General features: G+C 38.9%; 1 protein-coding gene across 1 annotated transcript in view; it reads left to right on the top strand.

The window, feature by feature from the left end:
- kalrna (kalirin RhoGEF kinase a) overlaps positions 1-19282 on the top strand; it is a 182055-nt gene that overhangs the window by 141807 nt on the left and 20966 nt on the right. The window contains exons 41-52 of the mRNA XM_084724610.1: positions 10451-10657; positions 11378-11463; positions 13256-13381; positions 14220-14315; positions 16217-16335; positions 16469-16535; positions 16978-17081; positions 17180-17249; positions 17369-17455; positions 17729-17821; positions 18259-18309; positions 18541-18618. Coding sequence (XP_084580736.1) covers positions 10451-10657; positions 11378-11463; positions 13256-13381; positions 14220-14315; positions 16217-16335; positions 16469-16535; positions 16978-17081; positions 17180-17249; positions 17369-17455; positions 17729-17821; positions 18259-18309; positions 18541-18618 — 1184 coding nt within the window. The remainder of the gene's footprint in view (positions 1-10450; positions 10658-11377; positions 11464-13255; positions 13382-14219; positions 14316-16216; positions 16336-16468; positions 16536-16977; positions 17082-17179; positions 17250-17368; positions 17456-17728; positions 17822-18258; positions 18310-18540; positions 18619-19282) is intronic.

Here is a 19282-nt window from a genome sequence, read left to right as displayed (position 1 = left end):
ACAGCCTTCAGGAGTCACTATGGACTGATTATAACAGGTTATGATTATGTTTTGTGAAAGAGGTTTGTCAAAGTATGGCCGCTTTCCTGTTTGTTGATGGATGTTGCTGCTGATGGTGTTCTGGGACGACTGGAAATTATTCTAGTTTTGCTCATTTGCAGTTTACACTCTTAGAAATAAGGGTTTCAAAAGCGTTCTTCCTGAAGCCCTGAGGTTCTACCCAGAACCATGTGCTTGTAAAGAACCCTTTAAACAAGGGGGTTCATCAAAGGTTCTCTGTTACACTGAGGTTTCCATTAAGAATTATTTTCCATCCAAAGAGCCCTTTATGGAAGAAAGAGCTCTTCAAGGATTGCTGAGATCCATGAAGAGCTCTTTTGTCAGGGTAGGTGGGTCACAAGATAAAATCCTTGGAATATAAAGGGGTTCTCAGCTCCCTGGGTGGGTTCTTGATAAAACCCTTAGAATATACAAAGATTCTCAGTAGAATTCCCTTGGTGGGTTCCAAGTATCCCTAGAAGATGGAACAGTTCTGGATACAACCCTGAGAGAAGGTTCTTTGTAGAACCTCTCAAATGGATTTCCGGATGAAATCTTTCACCAACTCCACTAACTCTTCATGTTGGGTTCTTGATAGAACTCCCTGGCAAGGTTCCAAGATTCAACCAGGAACCAACAAGCGTTCATCTATGGGGACAAGCTGAAGAACCCTTTATGGTTCCAGTTCGCAACTTTATTTCTAAGAGCATAGGAATGGTTGTACCACCGCGGCTAATTCCAGTGCTGTTACAAGGAAAACTGGCCTAGTTCAGTGGTTGTGACAGATCGTAGATGAAGAGCGTGTGAGAGGAAGAAACAAAGAATGATTTACATACATACATACATACATACATACATACATACATACATACATACATACATACATACGTATCTGTATGTGTGTTTTACTACCGTATAAGAGGCATTACATAACTTTCTTGTTTTATTGCATAGTCTTTCAATGCTGCTGCTTTGAAGACTTGATTAAAGTTCATCTTATCTGTATGGCTCCCTTTTGATCAGCGAGGGCTGTAGGGTGTGTGTGTGTGTCAATCTTTGCACATAATCAGATGTTTGCGTCTACACTGCAAACCAATCCTGATTGTACATGTGATGCACCATCCAATCATCACTCAGTCTAGTCTGCGTGGTTGTCTGATGTTGTCAAATATGTAAGGCATGAGAGAGACAGAAAGGGAGCGTAAGAGGGAGGTATGAGAGGAATGTCATCATGCCAGATTACTGTCTCTTCCTGTCATTGACAAAAAAGCATGATGGGAGGAGAGCAGGCGGGCAGAGAGAAAGAAAACTACAATGTTAGTTTTCATATACTGTATCTGCAAAAACTGTACTGCTGTTCTCAGCCTTCTTTATTCTTCCTTTATAATGCTTTGTGTTCATGTTTTCCACTGATTCTGCCATTCGAATGCCAACTAATCCATTCTGTGAGCAGGTATAGTTGCTGGTAGCTACCTGAACTATTTTGGTAATTTTCCTGGAATCCTGTTTTGTGCGTGGGTGTGTTAGACGTGACCATAGTTTGAATTTGTCATTGTGCTTCCTGTACATTTCAGTGGTGTAAGCCAAGCCTGCGTGGAGGAGAACCTAATCTTTCCTGCTCAATCTATTTAAATAGCCCTCCGAGAAATGCTGGGCTTCTTTTGCTTTTCTAACTACCTAGTCTTTATTTTTAAATGTTTATATGTGTTGAAAATGTAAGGTGAAAAGTGTCTTCAAGCATAAATAATATAATATTTTTGGGGGTTGGCTGTGGCCCAGCAGTCAGGGTGGGTCCTTCATTACTTGCAGGGTTGGCAGTTTAACCAGCTCCCCCTGCCTGCTGTTAACATGTCAGTGTCCTTGGGCAAGGCACTTTAACTTGCACCTCGCTGCCAACTGAGTGTGAGTGGATGCGTGTATAGATTAAAAAAAATCGTAAAGCCCTTTGGATAAACATGCTATATTTGCAGTCCGTGTACCACTTATCAAAGACCAGGACCATTTAGTACTTTTTGTATTGCTTTTATTTCATTCATTCATTCTACCTGTTGTAGCTGTAAAATATATTGACGTAGTGATCTCATTTACAATGTAGCTGAGTAAAAAATAAAATAAAAACTTCAAAGAACTCCAAAGAAACACCAATAAGAAACTTACATAAAAGTGAGAATAAGAAGTTAAAACAACTGCAAGAAAAACTTAAAATCTTAATAATTAATAAAAACTGTGAAAATGTTTATCAGCAAATGAGGGACTTGAATGATACATTTTCCTATATTCTTCTTCTCTTTTCCATTTCTGGCTGTCCTCGGTGAAAGAGGATCTCGGTTATCGTAAACTTTGGGGTGTTGAGTTGGATTGTGACGCCAGACCAGCTGGAGGTTTGTTTCCCTGCCTGGCTCACTGGTTGGGGCAGACACACACCAGCTATTACAAAAAACTTCCGCCAAACAAGAGAAAATACAAAGTCAGGTACTCAAAGAGCAGCGTTTATCTGTCTGTGTGTGTGTGTGGAGCTTAGTGGGTCTGAGTTTTAATACTGTCTTGTCAATACAGCCATTCATAGACAAAATGTGTGTGTGTGTGGTGTAATTACGGAGTGAAACCGAGTGTGTGAGAGCGAGAGAGACAGAGAGCAACACAAAAACTCTGTTCTGTTGCATTCAGACCACTGGTTTAGTATCTACGAACTTGGGAGACTTGTGTGTGTGTGTGTGTGTGTGTGTGTGTGTGCGCGCGCGTGCGTGTGATTAAAGATAGTGAGTGATGGGGATTTTAACAGTAGACAGTCTGTCTTTCTGTCGACTGCAGAACAAAAGCTTCCTTGTTTCGTCTCACCTGACTTTGGCCGTCAGTGTGACACTGCTGTACTCGGTAGGACACACAGTATTCAGTGTTACTCACAGTACTAACACTGCAGTACTCCCTCTTTAACTATCTCTTCTTAATGAACATTGGACCTGACCACTGATGATGACCACGGGCAAGTTTGGAAACTTTTATAGCCTCTAAAATAGGCTTTTCTGTCAACTATCACGCAGTAGAAAGTGTTGTGTGAAGCTTTGACAGTTTAAAATGTTTTGAGTAAGAGGGATGCCAGGCTGCAGCACTATGTCAGAAGATTATGTTGGTATCGGTGCAGTGTCGCCAGGAGCAGATATAGTAGAAGATAAAATTCAAACCTGTCAGACTGGATAAAGAATGACAATCTGGCAGTTGATCCCGTGTAGAAATTACATAGTCAAGAACAGCTCATGTTGCATCCACAGCTTCTCAAGACTTCATGTCACAAAGATCGGCATGTCTGAATTTTTGTCACACTTTTTCCACTAGTAAAAAAGTTTACTTCTTGCCACTATTAAGCTGCATGGTACAGCTCAACTTGACTCAATTCAGTTTTGGTACCAAGTACTCATTTTTCCAATGCAGATGGTACTTCCTCAACATAGGCAGAGCTTATCATCATAGTGATGTTATTCCAGTATTTGTGGAGCAACACACTGGTGCATTTCTTTGGTCTTAAGAAGCTGCAGCCTTTTTTTTTCACTGACAAACTGTCACGTACACTGTACAGTTACCACGTCACTGCTCACCTTTGCACTGCTGCATTCACTATCATTCTTTGAAGCCCGCTTTTTACACTACGCTACATTACCCTGACCAATAACTAGTCTGCAGTGTTTTCACGTCGCCTTTTAGCATCAACTCAGTTTGCTTGAAACTTCGACCCTGGTGATACCAGAGAAAAGGTGTCAGGTAGCAGATACTTTCCACAACGGGAAATCAAAAAAGTGTGAGTAGAGTCGAGTCAGATCACAACATGCAGTGGAAATGCAGCCTTTGTCCCCCCTTATCTGATATCACGAGTGTACCTGTGGAATGTCCTTTCCGGGGATAAAGATCCATCAGGGCTGTATTATCCAGTTTGCTTGATGACAACTGAAGACGAAACATAGTGGAATATGTGTTGTCAACTATTTCATGCAAATTTACAACAGCATGCCATCGAAGTTTCAACAACTGAACCATCACAGCGACACCTGACTTACTCAATCCGCTTAGGAAGGCTATAAGATGTGGCTGAAAGCTTCAGAAAGACCAAATAAGTGAATGGTGTATAGTGTATTTTTTTTGTTGTTTCGCTGTTTCAAAGGCCAAGAATTCTCTTCAAAGCTGGTGTGGTCCTTTCACAGCTGTTCCTGGTTGTAGTGGTGATTGGTCAGCTCCCAACAGCTGACGGCAGCACACTGTGGTTCTGTGCTGTCATTTTTTTTCTGAAGGAGGATAGGCTAAAGTAAAGGAGTCTTATCAGTCAGCTGTGTGTGTGTGTGTGTGTGTGTGTGTGTGTGTGTGTGTGTGTGTGTGTGTGTGTGTGTGTGTGTGTGTGTGTGTGTGTGTGTGTGTGTGTGTGTGTGTGTGTGTGTGTGTGTGTGTGTGTGTGCATGCGTACTCGAGTCCTTGATGAGTTTCTGTGGTCAACCAGCTGTCAAGGTCACTTAAAGACTAACAGTTGCTCTGATGAAAGCACACACAGGTGACCTGTGACATGTTTCCCTCTCTCAAGACCACATGACTGGATTTGCTCAGTAGCACTTCTGGGAGTAAGCACTGAAACACTGGGACTGAGTGACGACAGGGTGGGAGTGAGAGCGAAGCAGTTACTGTTAGCAAACTCAGCTTCAGACTCAGCTAACAGAGCTGGTGACTTGTAGTTTCTGTCTGAGGATCTCCTTATGCAAATACAGTGACACACGTGATTAAAAGTATAGTTTGGATTATTTGAAGTGGGGCATGAGATATTTATTGCTAGTCAGTTTATTACCTATAGTAGATGGTGCTGACTTAAACCCAGTTTGGAGAAGCAGAGAGGAGTACCAGCATGGAAGCTTAGCAGTGTACAGGGTCAACAACACTACAACATCAGAATAATTTGACTGCTTACTTTGCTATCAGGTGGATTTTTGTGATGGGAAACTGCTGTTATGCAAGTGAAATATCACCCTCTCCAAAGCAACCATACCTCTTTGGGGAAAAAAAGTAATTTTACCTCGCAAACCACGGGAGTTGCTGGCCTACAGCTGCTTTGATCACTTAGTTTGTTGATCTTGTTTGACTTTGATGAGTTTGAAGTAACACTGAAATCACACAGTAACACAGGAAAATAAACCAGTCTAGGTAAAAGGTAGGTAACATTACTGATGTCCCCAGTAGAGTTACTTTGGAGAGAGTGATATTTGGCTTATATAACAGCTGTTTCCCCTCAGAAAAGGCTGCCCAACAAGATAAAGCAGTGAAAATATTCTAAATAAAGTGTACACTGATTGACTGATACACTGATATTGATTTTTTTTAGATGAGCATTTGTTTGCTGCTGACCCTGTCCACAGCAGTACATTACTTAGCTTCTCCAAAATGGGGGCATGCTGACTGCCATCCACTGTAGGTAATACATTGTCTATGGATTAGTACCTCATACAACCCCTATTCAAAAAAATCTGAACTATCACTTCAATGTCCAAACCAAATGTCAAGTAAATCAGCGACCTTAAGACCTAGACAGCCGGTGTCCGGTGTCAAGTTCAACAGTATTCCACACACTGTGTTGGGAGATAAATGAAGGCGGTGCCAGTAAATTACTCATTAATACTGCAGCCGTATGCTCGATACAGTATCAATGGATATCATGTTTGGAGGGGATCAGTGAGAGTGCAAGTGATTTGGTAAGAATGTCAAACAATGTTGCCGCAATGCTATGTCACACTCAAACAAAAGGCTTTCTTCAACTTCCATCTGAGTACTAGCTTGTGGTTTAGTTTTATTTTGTATCACACTGTATCAAATAAATTAAATCAGGCATTGTTGGAAATGGCCAAAATGATGAAGTTGCTGAGACCATGTGACAAACTACAAAAACTAATGTTTCCTCATGTTGAAACTAAAACTTGTTTTTCAGTTCTTTTTAATTTGTCGAGTTTTTGTTGGTTTGGAGTGATATCAAGTACTGGGTGGTTTTATTTAATTAGTAGTCAGTAGGTATTTCTCTGCTTTGCCTTTTGGGTAGGTTGGCCAGTCGTCATTGTTGAACTCCTCAGCTCAAAGTAAGTTAAAGTTCAACTAATCTTACACAGGAATTCTTGCAGTCAACTAGAAAGGAAAACACAGACAAAGGTGTGGGTACTTTTCTATGTATCCAGTGCAAATTAAATAAAAATAGGAACACCTTTTAAATTCAGTGCCTTGGTGTGTTTGGGTGTGTTGCAGATGGACTGAACAGTCCTCTTGCACTAGCGGTGAACGGATGGTCTGAACTATCTAGCACCACAGGGGTCAAACTGTGTAGTTATATTCAGTTATACCATGTCCAGCTGAGCCGGTTTACATTCCCAGGTCATCAAATACCAATATTTTGTCATGCCATGTCTGGCAGAGGTCTGGTGGATAAATGGTTCAAACAAACAGACGTCTCTCACCCGGTAGACTGGGCTTTGTGTCCACATGAAACAAAAATATTATTAAAAGTTTGAGTGTACATAATGTTACATACATCATGTGACTTTTGTCTTCCAGTTTGCTTCAGTGACGTCTTATGACACACGTAGCATACTTTTTTTCCTTACTTTCTAGCCCAAGACAAGATCTTTTCCATAAGTACTAGTTTCGTTTCCCAAACCCACTTAAACTGTGACTTTTTCACAACATTAACCATATGTTATAAAGACTTTCTGGCAACATCTCATACAGCGTCTAAAGGCTACCTGGTCCATCAGTGTGAGATTTGGAGGGGCGTGACAAACCAGTTTCGGTAGTCGACAAGCTGTGATGGGAACGTGTTTTCCCACTCACCTCGGTGCAGTGTCATATTTTTGTTCTGTCAAGCGTGTTTATCATGAGTTTATCTCATGAGAGAAAAAGAGAAGCAGGCACCTCAGAAGCACTGGGTGACCTTGGTTGCTGTTTTGAACAGAAAGCTGTATCTCTGCCACACCGCTGACACAGTCAGATAAGAACTACAAAAACAGCTGCCACTAATGCAGACTCATTAACCCACAGTGCCGAAGTAATCTTAACTAACACAAACACAGTCTGTGCATAAAACCACCGAGGCTAAAGTTTGCCTTAAACTTTAATCTAAGAATGTGTTAGGAAAAAACTGAGTTTCATAAAACCACCCCAAAGAAAACCCTTTAACCTCTAAATGTTGCCCTTAACTACTGAAGGATTCCCCATAATGCTTTGCTAAAAGGTCCTCGTCAAATATTTTCCTCTGAAAATTTCAAGGGACCCATGACAGTTAAAAGTGAAATAATTTGTGGAATATAGGAAAATGGCTGAATTAATTGATTAAGGAGGAGGAGGAAATACCAAGATGCATTTTTCGGGACAGGAAAAACCCACTGGACACTATGAGCGATGCACAACTTGTTACAGATATTTGGCGTTAGCACCCATATATATAACCCAGTCTCATATATTAACATTAACTATATTGTTTTATTGATACTCACCAAATTATGCCAGCTCAGCAATGTTTTCTCCTTTCTTGCTGTACAGTAATATTTTCTTCTTGGTTAAATTACTTTGGACTATGTGTAGGAGAACAACATTATCATATTCTGTCCAGTTTGTTAGCTAGCTAGCTAATGCTGTGTATTAAAGACTGTTGATGTGAATTAAGTGTATCCATGGTAACTGAGGTAATATGTCAGTAAATGCTTTGAAAGCTTTAGTCTGAGGCAAGGAGACATCCTAAGAAGTTGTGTACATCTCTCTCAAGTGACCCCCTTAGTCTGGGGGAATATTTTACTTAAAGGACAAACTTTACCTTTAAACTTAAGGTGGTTTATGCAACTGGGCTTTGTGCGCATTGTTGGTGCCGATGTAAGTGAAACTAATACTTATTGTTGAATTTCCAGGGAACTCTCTCACAAAAATAACAGAATATCACATGTTTTTGCCATCCGCAAATAAAAAGTAGTGATGAGGAGGAGGAGAGAAGGGAGGGCATGAATTGAGAGAGAAATGAGGGTAAATCAGAAAAGCTTAACTATTTGTAGAAAGTGCAGCCGAACATCTTCTGACATACTGTTGACCCTTGTCTTTTCATTTCCTGTTAGACAACATACACCCAACCCCACAACAAGCCATAGCTCCCAGCTGTGTGTGTGGGTGCAGCTGATCTACCACACTCCTGACATGTGACCACCAATTTTTTCACCCGTACACAAGCGCACACACACAAACACACACAGGATTTGCAAAATAACAACAGGGTGGTCTTGATCCATATGGTTTAAACTATACACTCACACTATCTCACTAATCTAAGTGTAAAAGTCAACATATGGCATTTCTTTGACAACGTTTATGTCCTGCTTCCCGGTTTTCTTGAAACTCTCAGATGTTTCTTTCTTTCTTTGCTTCAACAGTTGAAATAAAAATCAGTTCGATATGCAGGCATGTACGTTTTAACAGAACTGCTAACAAACACCACTAAAGTTCTGTCCAACGTGGGTACATGTGTCTGATGTGACCCTGTTGTCAGATGAGGATTTGTGACATGAGAGCAGCTGCTAAACAGACTTTGTTTTTCATTAATAAAAAGAATCATCTGGATCTCACTTACCAAAAACCAAAGCGTGACGCCTGAACATATTTAACTAAAGCATATGTGTCTGAAGGGGGATAAAACAAGAGAAACATTACAAATATCTGCAACTCATTTATGACAGATGTCCAAACATGATTTTCAGATATCTCTATTTAAATTTAGTCTAGTTTAAATGCTGATCAAGCTGCCATTAAATTGTGTTGAACCTTTAATAAATTATTTTATAAAATTCAGTTTTGACAAGATATTGGATTAGTTTAATCTTCATTAAAGATGTCTATGATGTGATTCGCAATTAAAGATCTTGTATTTATAAATACTTGAAAAAGGTTGCACAGGAAAAGTTCTGTTGATTTGCCCCACATAGCTTAATCTGAGCTGAACAGACCTGCACACCAAAAAAAGGAAACCGTAGTTACTGGTTGTAATTCCATTTCTCTGAGTTTATATGCAGCAATGTCATCTGCTATTTTAATGAGGAAAATAAATTTTAGGTCACGATCCTAAGTTTGGGAAAGGCTGGACAAGTTGAAATGAAATCTTACATCTTAACATGTAACTGGAACTGAAGATCGGACCATCAGCAATTATTATTACCACTGATGGTGAGCTTGCTGTGTCAGGGCCACACACACACACACACACACACACACACACAGAGACAACAGAATGAAACTCTTTCTGCTTTTTTATATATATAAGGAAATAACTGGCTGTCTGAAAACATGATTGTTTGCAGTAATATTATAAAAGGATGGATGAGGTCAGAGTGGGAGAACTTATTGTTCTTGTCAGCTCATTTAGCATGACTATAAATGTCAAAGAGAGGGCACATAGAGACCAGTCTCTGTTTTGAATGACAACAAAGAAACAAGTGGAGCAGGAGGACATAAAGTGTAAGAGTGTCCAGGCTTAAAAAATGCTCAAGTTCCTCTTTTTACCGACAGAACACCAGAAGAACTTTCTACCATGTATTTTAATCCTGAGGCAAGAAATATTTGAATATTATGAAACCGTAACATGGGAGTTTTAATCGAAGAGAAACACCGTCTACAGTATTATCTGTTGATTTTTGGATTGGCATGCCCCCAGATTGAAGAAGCAGAGAGGAGTACCAGCACAGAAGCTAAACAATGAACTTCTGTTGTCAGGCTCAGCAACAAAACATATTTTAGCCACTTAAACGAAGGTCCCCCTGAAAATAGCAATATCAAGTTAAGTATCTGCTATATTTAGAATATTTTCACTACTTTACCTTGCCATCAGGAAGCCTTTTCCTGCAGGAAACTGTTACACAAGCCTAATATTGCTCTCTGCAAAGCAACCAGACTGCTTAATGAAAAACAGTAATTTTACCTCACAGAACAGGAGTTGCTGGTCTAACATTGCTTTGATTAATTAGTTTGTCTGTACTGTTGTTTGAATTCTGTGAATTGGAAGCAACCTTTTGAGACACCGAAGTCATACAATAACACAAATAAACTAACCGATCAAGGCAGCAGTGGTCTAGAAACTAGCATGTTCTGCGAGGTAAAATTACTGTTTTTTTCTTATGGAGTCTGGTGCCTGTGGACAGAATGATATTTGGCTCACATAACAGTGGTTCCCTGTTGGAAAAGACTGTCTGATTAATTTTAAATATAGCAAACACTCTTGGGTGTTTTCAAGTGACTAATACATTTTGTTGCTGACCCCGTCCACAGAAGTTCAAAATTATGGGAGCAGAATAAGTAGCCTACTAACCCGTTAACAAAGGCTGATTGGATCTCAATAAAAATGTGAACTTTATCTAATTTCTTTCAGAAAACTATCCTGTGAGCGGTTCTGATGGAAAGACGGAGTCAGTGGCGAACCTTCAGCCGCAGCCATCCCTCAGCTCGCTGCAGTCCAGCTCTCCTGGTCCCAAACGCTCAGGAAACACTCTGAGAAAATGGCTGACCAGTCCAGTCCGCCGCCTGAGCCACGGAAGCTCCGTCAAGAAACTCCCCAACAACAAACAGAAGAAGACTGGTAAGACACAGAAAAGTTCAACAGTTCAACAACAAATAAAACCACAGGCCTTTAGCATAATTACACATAACTGACACATCACAGTTGTACTAAATTAAGCTCCATAGACATAAATCTGCAACAGCAGAATAATGAGATTTTACTGACCCAAGCTGCCACATTTCAAAGCATACCATAAATTCTTTTTTAGACTTTTTTTTTCTTTCATTAAGCCACTGGTTTCAGTTCATTTTAGTACACAATCAGTCTGATAATACCGTTACATGTATATTGTATGAATTTGTTTCTCTGCCATTGAAAAAGTTGATAATTTAATGTTCTTGAACATACCAACAGGGAAAGTTTTCATATGTAAATTCCTGATTTGCAACTGCACAGTTACACAACTTTGGCATTATATTTGTAATATTGTCATTGTTCATTGTAATAGATTACTTAGTCTCAGTAGAACTTTGGAGAGAGGCTGACTGACACATGAAGTTTATGTAATTTCTGGTTAATGAGTTGAAATGTGGAAAACCTACCAATCCAATGACATTCTAGCAAATAAGAAAATATATAGAGATATCTATACATTTTATTTTATTTGTAATTTGAATTTGTCAAAATAAAAGTCTGCACTGTTCAGAACTTGGATTCTCAAAATCAGTAATGCTGAAATTGAACTTTGTTGAAATGTTTTTACATTTTTAAGTATCTGACTAATGAACTGTTTGACAGGACCAGGAACAGGAAGAGAGGAAAGCAGGACAGGTATTGACCTTGGACAACCTGACCTTGCCCTGCAGGATGACATCATTGATGAGGTAAGCAGTCAGATGTTTTGACTTCCACTTTGGAAAAGTCAAAAAATGCTGCCTGACAGCAAAGTTAAGTGGTAAAAATTAAAAATTTAGTGAACACTTAAATGGGAATTGATTATGGGGGGTGGCTATAAGTGTTTTGCTGTGGTACTCCTGCAGCTTACCCAAACTGGGGGCTTGCTTGCCGCCATCTACTGTTGGGTATACATCAGATACGAATAAGTACCTCATACAACCCCACTTAAAAAATCGGAACTGTCTCTTCAAAGTTGATCCCCTTTTTATTTCACTGGTTTTGCTTATTTTTATCGAGATGAGCTGAAGCCATTCTTAGTTCTGATCGTTTGCAGGAAAATCATGCAGGAAAATATTTTTGGCAGTGCATTTTGTGGTCTTACCCAGAACAGGATAGCAGAAAACCAGGTCCTTAGAAATACTCGACCATCACTAAGTCATTCAATGGCGTTACATTTCTGTTGGCATGGCAACAAAAATGGGCCTTAGTGGTCAATTATTATCAGGTATGGAACACCTGGCATGCTGTCATTTTCAATTTGAATTTCAAATTAAAATTTGTGAATGTACCAAATGTATATTTTCAAAATAGCATAAATTGGGTCTGTTATCTTGGTACAAAATATTTATTACCAAACCCTGTGTAGCCCTGGTTCATGTTAACTGTCCCTTCCTGTCCTCACAGTTGAAGGGCACTAAAGTGTCTGTGGTTTAAAGTTAACCTATCTGCTCCTCCAGGGTGGCGGTGAACATGTCATCAATATATAAGATTTATTAATACTATATTTGCGTAATAGACAGTACAAAATTGCTTAAGTTCCTCTTTCTGTGTGTCAGGGCTTTCTTTCCCTCTGATACACAAATACACCCACACACACAAACTTGTGATCAAACTGAACTGAATTACTCATTGCTTGCTGACAATATAAAAACCCCTGGACTTGGCTGTATTTGAATAATTTTTTACAATGAATAGTATGATAGTACCACATAAAAACCCTGAAACATATATGTCATGTCCTCAAAATTCAGCAAGTGTTCTTGGCATCTTAAACACTGAAAAAATGAGAGAAGTTAATGTACTCTAAAGACGATGGCAGTCCACTGAAAACAGTGCTGTTTTTCTTAGTTCCTGTAGTTTAATGACCGTTAAGGAGATGTTTTATCTCAAACAGAAAAAGAACAGAAGTTTATAGACGATTAAAATAAGGAAAAAGATAGTGGAGAATTGATTTTAAAAAACAGAAAAACACGTGTTCAACAGATGAATTCAGACTCAAAGCTGGTTTTGGTTTGTAGTTTCAATGATAAAACCTCTTATTTAAATGAGATCCCTTGGCAGATTACAGTTATTCAATGTTTTGCCACTTCAGCTGCCACTAAATGAACAAACTTGGATATAGTTCAGTCAGATGTAGTTTAGTATTTGATTAACTCACAAGCTCAGACAGTTTTACTCTAGAAACAACCAACTAACTCATAAAGCTGTGATTCATCCCCACTTCCCCAAACTACATAAGAGGAAACATTACTCAGTGTCTCCATGCTCTATTACTCATTTTGAATTATTCTAGACACTGACCTTGGAGAGAATTTAGAGGAAATTCGAAGCTTCTAAGAATAGCCGTAACATTTTTTGTTTAATTTGATTCCGCTTGCATTTTACGATCAATCAATGTGATCAATAAAGTGTGTTGTTTAAATGTTTAAAATGCACAGTTTAATAACAAGGTGCTTCAGAGTATTTTCTAATTATCTCTGAATTGTCTGTCTTCTTCAGAGAGCCCTCAATAAGACGCCCTCTGGGATGCAGAGCGGCGGGGAGGAGGAGCAGGACGAGGAGGCTCACACCCCTCTGCCTCCCCCTATGGAAATCATCAAGGATCCCTCAGCTCAAGATGACAAGGTGAGAGGGGGCAACTGACGGTTTCTCCTTATGCTGTTTATTTAGATACTGGAACTGCTCTTCAGTGGAAGTTTGATTAACATGTAGATTGCTAATTGTTTGAGGAAGTCTGCTTGAAATATCTTTATTTCAATTTTATTTATTTGGTCTGACCAGTTGAAATCAGTGTCTCCAGGAGGTTGTGTCCACACTAATATCTGTGGTATCACTACTGATCTGATCGCTGGGAAATATGTAGAAATTTGGAGTAAAAGTTAATTTGCAGTTGATTTCATAGAAATTTCAAATATGTTGCAGGGTAATTACTACTATTTACATGAAGTTTGGGGGATATTTTGGCATTAATTTAAAAAAAAATTCAAATACTGTATGTTAATTAATCTAATTACCACCTACTTACCACAACATTGTGGACCAAGAGTTACCGTAATAATCTAATAGTATAAAATGTATGTAATATTTTATACTCCCTACTACTAAATTTAAAATACAATGATTTGTCTTGTATTTTTTTTATACATTTGACTCATTTATTCATAATATTTATTATGTTCTTTTTAATGATTTATTTAATTGGTTTTCGTATTAGATCAGCAGTAGTTTTGTGTTGAATTATTTTCAGGTATAAATCCTGCAGTGTGTCCATGTGTGTCCCTGCAGCTCTGATCTGCTGCTGTCCTCTTCAAGCTAACAACTTTTCTCTCTTCCACTGCTTTGTTCCCTTTATTTTTTCGCCAATAACTCTGCTCTCTTTCCTACTCTTTCTGCTTTCCCTCCTTCTCTGCCAATCTTTCTAACATGCTGTTGCCTTCGATCCTCCCCCCTCTTCCTCTCTCAGTCTTCAGCCTTGCTAACGTCTCTGCAGTCGTCCTCTGAGGTGCCCAGCGCTGCAGAGCTGGTTAGCGCCATAGAAAAACTGGTTAAAACCAAGATGGTGAGTGCTTTTGCTTGTGTGCATGTAAGGGACGTACACATGTGCAGTACGCCAAACAGATTTTCTTTATGATGGGAACAAACTAAAAACACATGATGTGCAGACCAATTGTCTTCAAAACGAGGGCCTGACAAGAGAAGTGAACACAACCTGTTCACGATGAAGCTTACACATCATGTATGGATCATTTTGTGCTTGTTGTAGTGCACTGTCTGTCTATGTTTGTGTGATGTACTTGGTGATCATATTTCAGTAGTTGTGTAGTTTTGTATTCATATGTATGGACATAAAAACATAAATATAGGATTAATATAACAGTGAGGTAATGGTCAATGAAATATAAATGTATATTAAATGTAATTTAACTAAAATTCCACCTAGAACAATGAACCAAATCTGAACATATAGACATGAAAACCACATTGATATCATTCAGTATGACTCACACTTCCTGAGGATATCTTTATCCCCGATGTCAATCATGAATAAAAGTCCAACAAGAAATAATGGGAAAAAGACACTCCTTATCACTGCATGTCTTTCCTGAGAATCATCACATTTTGGGGGGGGGGGGGGGGGGGTTGGCATAAAATTATCCTATTAATTGTTGTCACCTACCTGTAGCTGAATATCACAACAGCCAAATAGGCCTTTTTTCTGGTGTTAGTGTGTCTCCGTCTATCAAATTAACAAAACTTTCTCACAAAAGTCAGATTTTAAACTGAGCTGATAAAGAAAGTGCAGAAGGAAAAGCAACTCTTTCCACAAAAAAAAAAAAAATAATAATTTTAGTATGCTAGGATGTCACTCTGGATGATGATTAAATTTCAGAAGAGGACAGTGAGTTCACCAATCATTACACATGTTTGAACAAGATTAAATCCACAAGTTGGAAGAAAGAACATCATTTTTCTAAGAGCTGAAGCAGTTCTTGTCACATCTCCATTGCAGCACAGTGCTGCACAGTGTCTAAATAAACTTTGTGATCTGCTGTATGAAATGATGCCATGAGATGATGTAACAAGAAAACTTGCACACATGTACTCACAATGTGTTGCATTTGTTAAATTTCGTGTGTGTGTGTGTGTGTGAACACAAGCTGGAATGTTTTCATGTCAGACAAATCAATCTCTGTTCAAGGATCAATTGATGAGATTTGGTGCTGATCTGGAATTTTGGATTTCCACTCTTGTATGATTTGCAATTAAGAAAAGCAAGAGGTGTGAGTTTGTTTCCAGAGTCAGTTTTAACATTCAGTGACAGTTGTTCCTTATGACTAACTATAGACCAAGCTCCTGCTGCCCTCTGCTGTCAGGAAATAGTCTTGTTATTCAGATGTTTTTGCTTATTGAGTGTCTAAATATAAAGAGTGCAAAACAGGGGTCTCAGACTTCCCCCAACCCCTCCAGCCTGAGACATGATGTCAAAAATATAATCTGGCCTGCAAAATTTTATTTCATTTTTTCAAGTTTGTTCGTACCAATTTGAACTGTCCCTCAGTTTAATACAATTTAAATAAGAACACAATTTTTTAAAAAAGTGTATGTTTGTATATCTGAGGGATTATATGTTGCAATTTACTGATATTGTTTTCCCAGAGAAGAATAGCTTGTTCGCTATCAACAAACCCTGTGTGAGAGCAGATTAACAAGTTATTAAGTGACTTTTCTGATCAGTTACATCACAAACCAAATATGTATATAAAAATGTATGTATTGTGACAAAAATATGTTAGTGATGGAAACAAAAAAGTAAATTTAAGAAATATTGCAAGTTTGAGTTTGAGAATTTCCCTTATGTGCAATTGTTACTTCTTTTCTCGTTCTATGACAAAAAAAACTGTGAAGGGGAAAGAATTAATCCACCTCTGAGACACTGACCTTCTCCTCTCCTCTCCTCAGACGCTGGAACCAGGAGCGTACCCCGGCTTCTCCTCCCTGTCTCCACCAGAGCAAACCACCCCCGTCCAACCACGAAACCCTGAACTGGAGCAGAGAGCAAAAGCTATGAGAGGACGAATGTGAGTACATCACTACTACCATCAGGTTGACTTAAACTGTGACTGCTAACACAAGTGCTGCTTCTTCTTCAAGAGGCCGACTGTGATAACTTGCCCTCAGCTGATGTAACAGTGCTGTGTTTATTCTGCTCAGGTTTGTTCTGAACGAGCTGATTCAGACAGAGAAGGACTATGTCAAAGACCTGGGTATCGTGGTGGAGGTGAGACACCCACTGCTAAGGGAACATACACATACACTTCTGTGCTTATCTATCTGTCCTGCATCCTCCATTCAGCACTCCTGATTCTGTATAGACAATGTGATCCCATTAAGTAGACTTTCTTTTTGGTCATTTGTTAAATTGGCACCTTACACTGTAATTGGTAAACTTACAATGAGCCCAGAATCTCTGAAAAATGAGACTTTGATATGAACAAATATGGCAAAAACCTTAGTAATCTCTCTGCACAACAGGACTATTCTGTTGTAACGAGATGTAAAATATTCCTCAGGAATTTTGATGTTAATTTGTCATCACTAATTTGGATTATGACATGATGACTTATGATGATATATGCATGCATGTGGATTCGGATAAACTCAGCCCCGTTCCATGCGTCACTAGAGCAGAGCAGCCTGCTGACCTTTCTGTGACCCTGCAGGGCTTCATGAAGAGGATTGAGGAAAAAGGCGTCCCCGATGACATGAAAGGAAAAGACAAAATTGTCTTTGGGAACATCCACCAGATATTCGACTGGCACAGAGAGTAAGTTCGGCTTTGCCGTCCAGAGGCTGGAAGAGGTGGGGAGGTCAAGAACTGTTTGTACCTGCTCACTAATAGCGTCCCTCTCATGACTCTGTCAGGTTCTTCGTGGGAGAGCTGGAGAAATGTCTCGAAGACCACGAACACCTTCCTGAGCTCTTCATCAAACATGTGAGTAAAACTGTGTGATGATAATGGTGTCGTCGTTCTTCACAATTTATTTAACCTGAAAAAATCCCTGCTCTCCCTGTGCTCTGCTGTCTGAAAAATGTATTGTGTTTGTGTTACAGGAGAGAAGACTCCACATGTATGTGGTTTACTGTCAGAATAAGCCTAAGTCAGAGTTCATCGTAGCAGAATATGACACATATTTTGATGTAAGTGATGCTTTGACTCTATGTGCAGTTGTGTTCTGTTTAAAATTAAAATGGTATCTCAACTAAATGTTCTGAGACTTCAGTCTTCAGCCCAGCTTTCTAATTATCTGTTATCTGTTTTTATTGTTAATGTATCTGTGCAATTCCATTAATTGACTGAAAAGCCTGTTCTGTGTCATATCTGGTGTATTTGATACTCAGACACACCCAAACATTTCACAGAAAAATGAATCAGACAAATAGATGAGAACCCTGTTGGTGTTTGCATTCCAGGGAATCCAGCAGGACATCCAGTCCAGGTTGACCATCAGTGACTTCCTCATCAAACCAATCCAGAGAATCACCAAATACCAGCTGCTACTAAAGGTAACACATTCGGTGCACAGTATTTTTAGAGAGCTGACTGTAAAGAGACAAGCAGTCGTGTGTCGCAAACTGTGGTAAAAACTCTGCCTGAGACACATATTCTGATTGTGCTGTATATATGTCCAAAAACTGCTCCTGAATATTGGCCTATCCAACATGTCCTTATTGCAAAATGTTACATTTGGAATAAGGCCAATTCAGTATATCCAAACAGAATAACCGGTTTACATGACCTGTATCAAATTTGAAATATATATATATTATTGTGTTAAATATGATTTACCATAGAACCTGTTTCAATTTCAAGTAAAACAGGAAAGTGTGCATATTTATTCCACACAGCTGTGTGAAATTCAGGATAAAGAATATATTGAAACTGTAGTGAACAGAATTTTCAGTGTCTTGAGTGTTAAAGTTGTGGTCATGTTTCTTCTCAGGACTTCCTGAAGTTCAGCTCCAAGGCAGGCATGGACTGCGAACAAATAGAGGTAAAAACACAATTTAAAGTGCTGAAATATCACAGTTTACACGACACATACAGTATCATTTTTTTTTAGTCCTGTCTAAATTCAGAGCTGAAGAAGATTTAATTTTTTGTGTTATTACATGTTGATATGGGTGGATGTTTGTTCCCATGCATTGTTCTCCCCATATGTGAGATACACACCTGAAATGAAAAGATAATGGAGAATTTAAATCCTTCTCTGTGGCTCTTGCAGAAAGCAGTAGATTTGATGTCTCAGGTCCCTAAACTGTGTAATGACATGATGAATTTGGGTCGGCTGCAAGGATACGAGGTACGTTCACTTCTTACACATTCCAGTACATCCTCCACCTTTCTTTATTTTTTTTTTAATCTTTGTTAACTCCCCTGACTGTAAAACCACATGATCATGTCAAAAACTTGGGTGTGATTTTAGATGCTGATCTTAACTTCCAGAAGCACATCTCTAATATTTCTGACTTTTCTGACTGCCCTCAGAAATATATCAAAAGTTAGATGCTTCTTGTCTCAGCCGGACTCTGAACAGCTGGTTCACACTTTTATTTCCAGTAGGCTAGATTACTGTGATGCACTTTTTTCTGGACTGACAAAGCAGACAGCAGCTCCTTCCCATGTTGTTGACATGCTCACTGAGTGAGAGATCCCTTAGATCATCAAATAAAAGTCTCCTCACTGTACCTAAAATCAACTCCAAGTCAGCTTATGGTGCTTTCAGTCATTATGATCCTCTGGAGCTCTCCTCCACATGAACTGCGGTCTGCTACAACAGTGTTCTCTTTTAAAAACAAACTAAAAACATATCTTTTTTTCAAGCTTTTAGTTTTAGGAATTTTATTTGTTTTAGGAATTAGTATTATTATTGCTATTATCTCCCAACAATGATAATAATAATCTTATTTTGTTTGTTTTTATCATGTTCTTCTTGTTTTTATATATGTAATACGCTTGTTGTATAA

This window comes from Lutjanus erythropterus, chromosome 8 (genome assembly GCF_056507025.1).
Source record: "Lutjanus erythropterus isolate fLutEry1 chromosome 8, fLutEry1.hap2, whole genome shotgun sequence".
NCBI lineage: Eukaryota > Metazoa > Chordata > Actinopteri > Lutjaniformes > Lutjanidae > Lutjanus > Lutjanus erythropterus.
The sequence above is the reverse complement of the archived record's forward strand: the minus strand, read 5'-3'. Positions and strand labels throughout refer to the sequence as shown.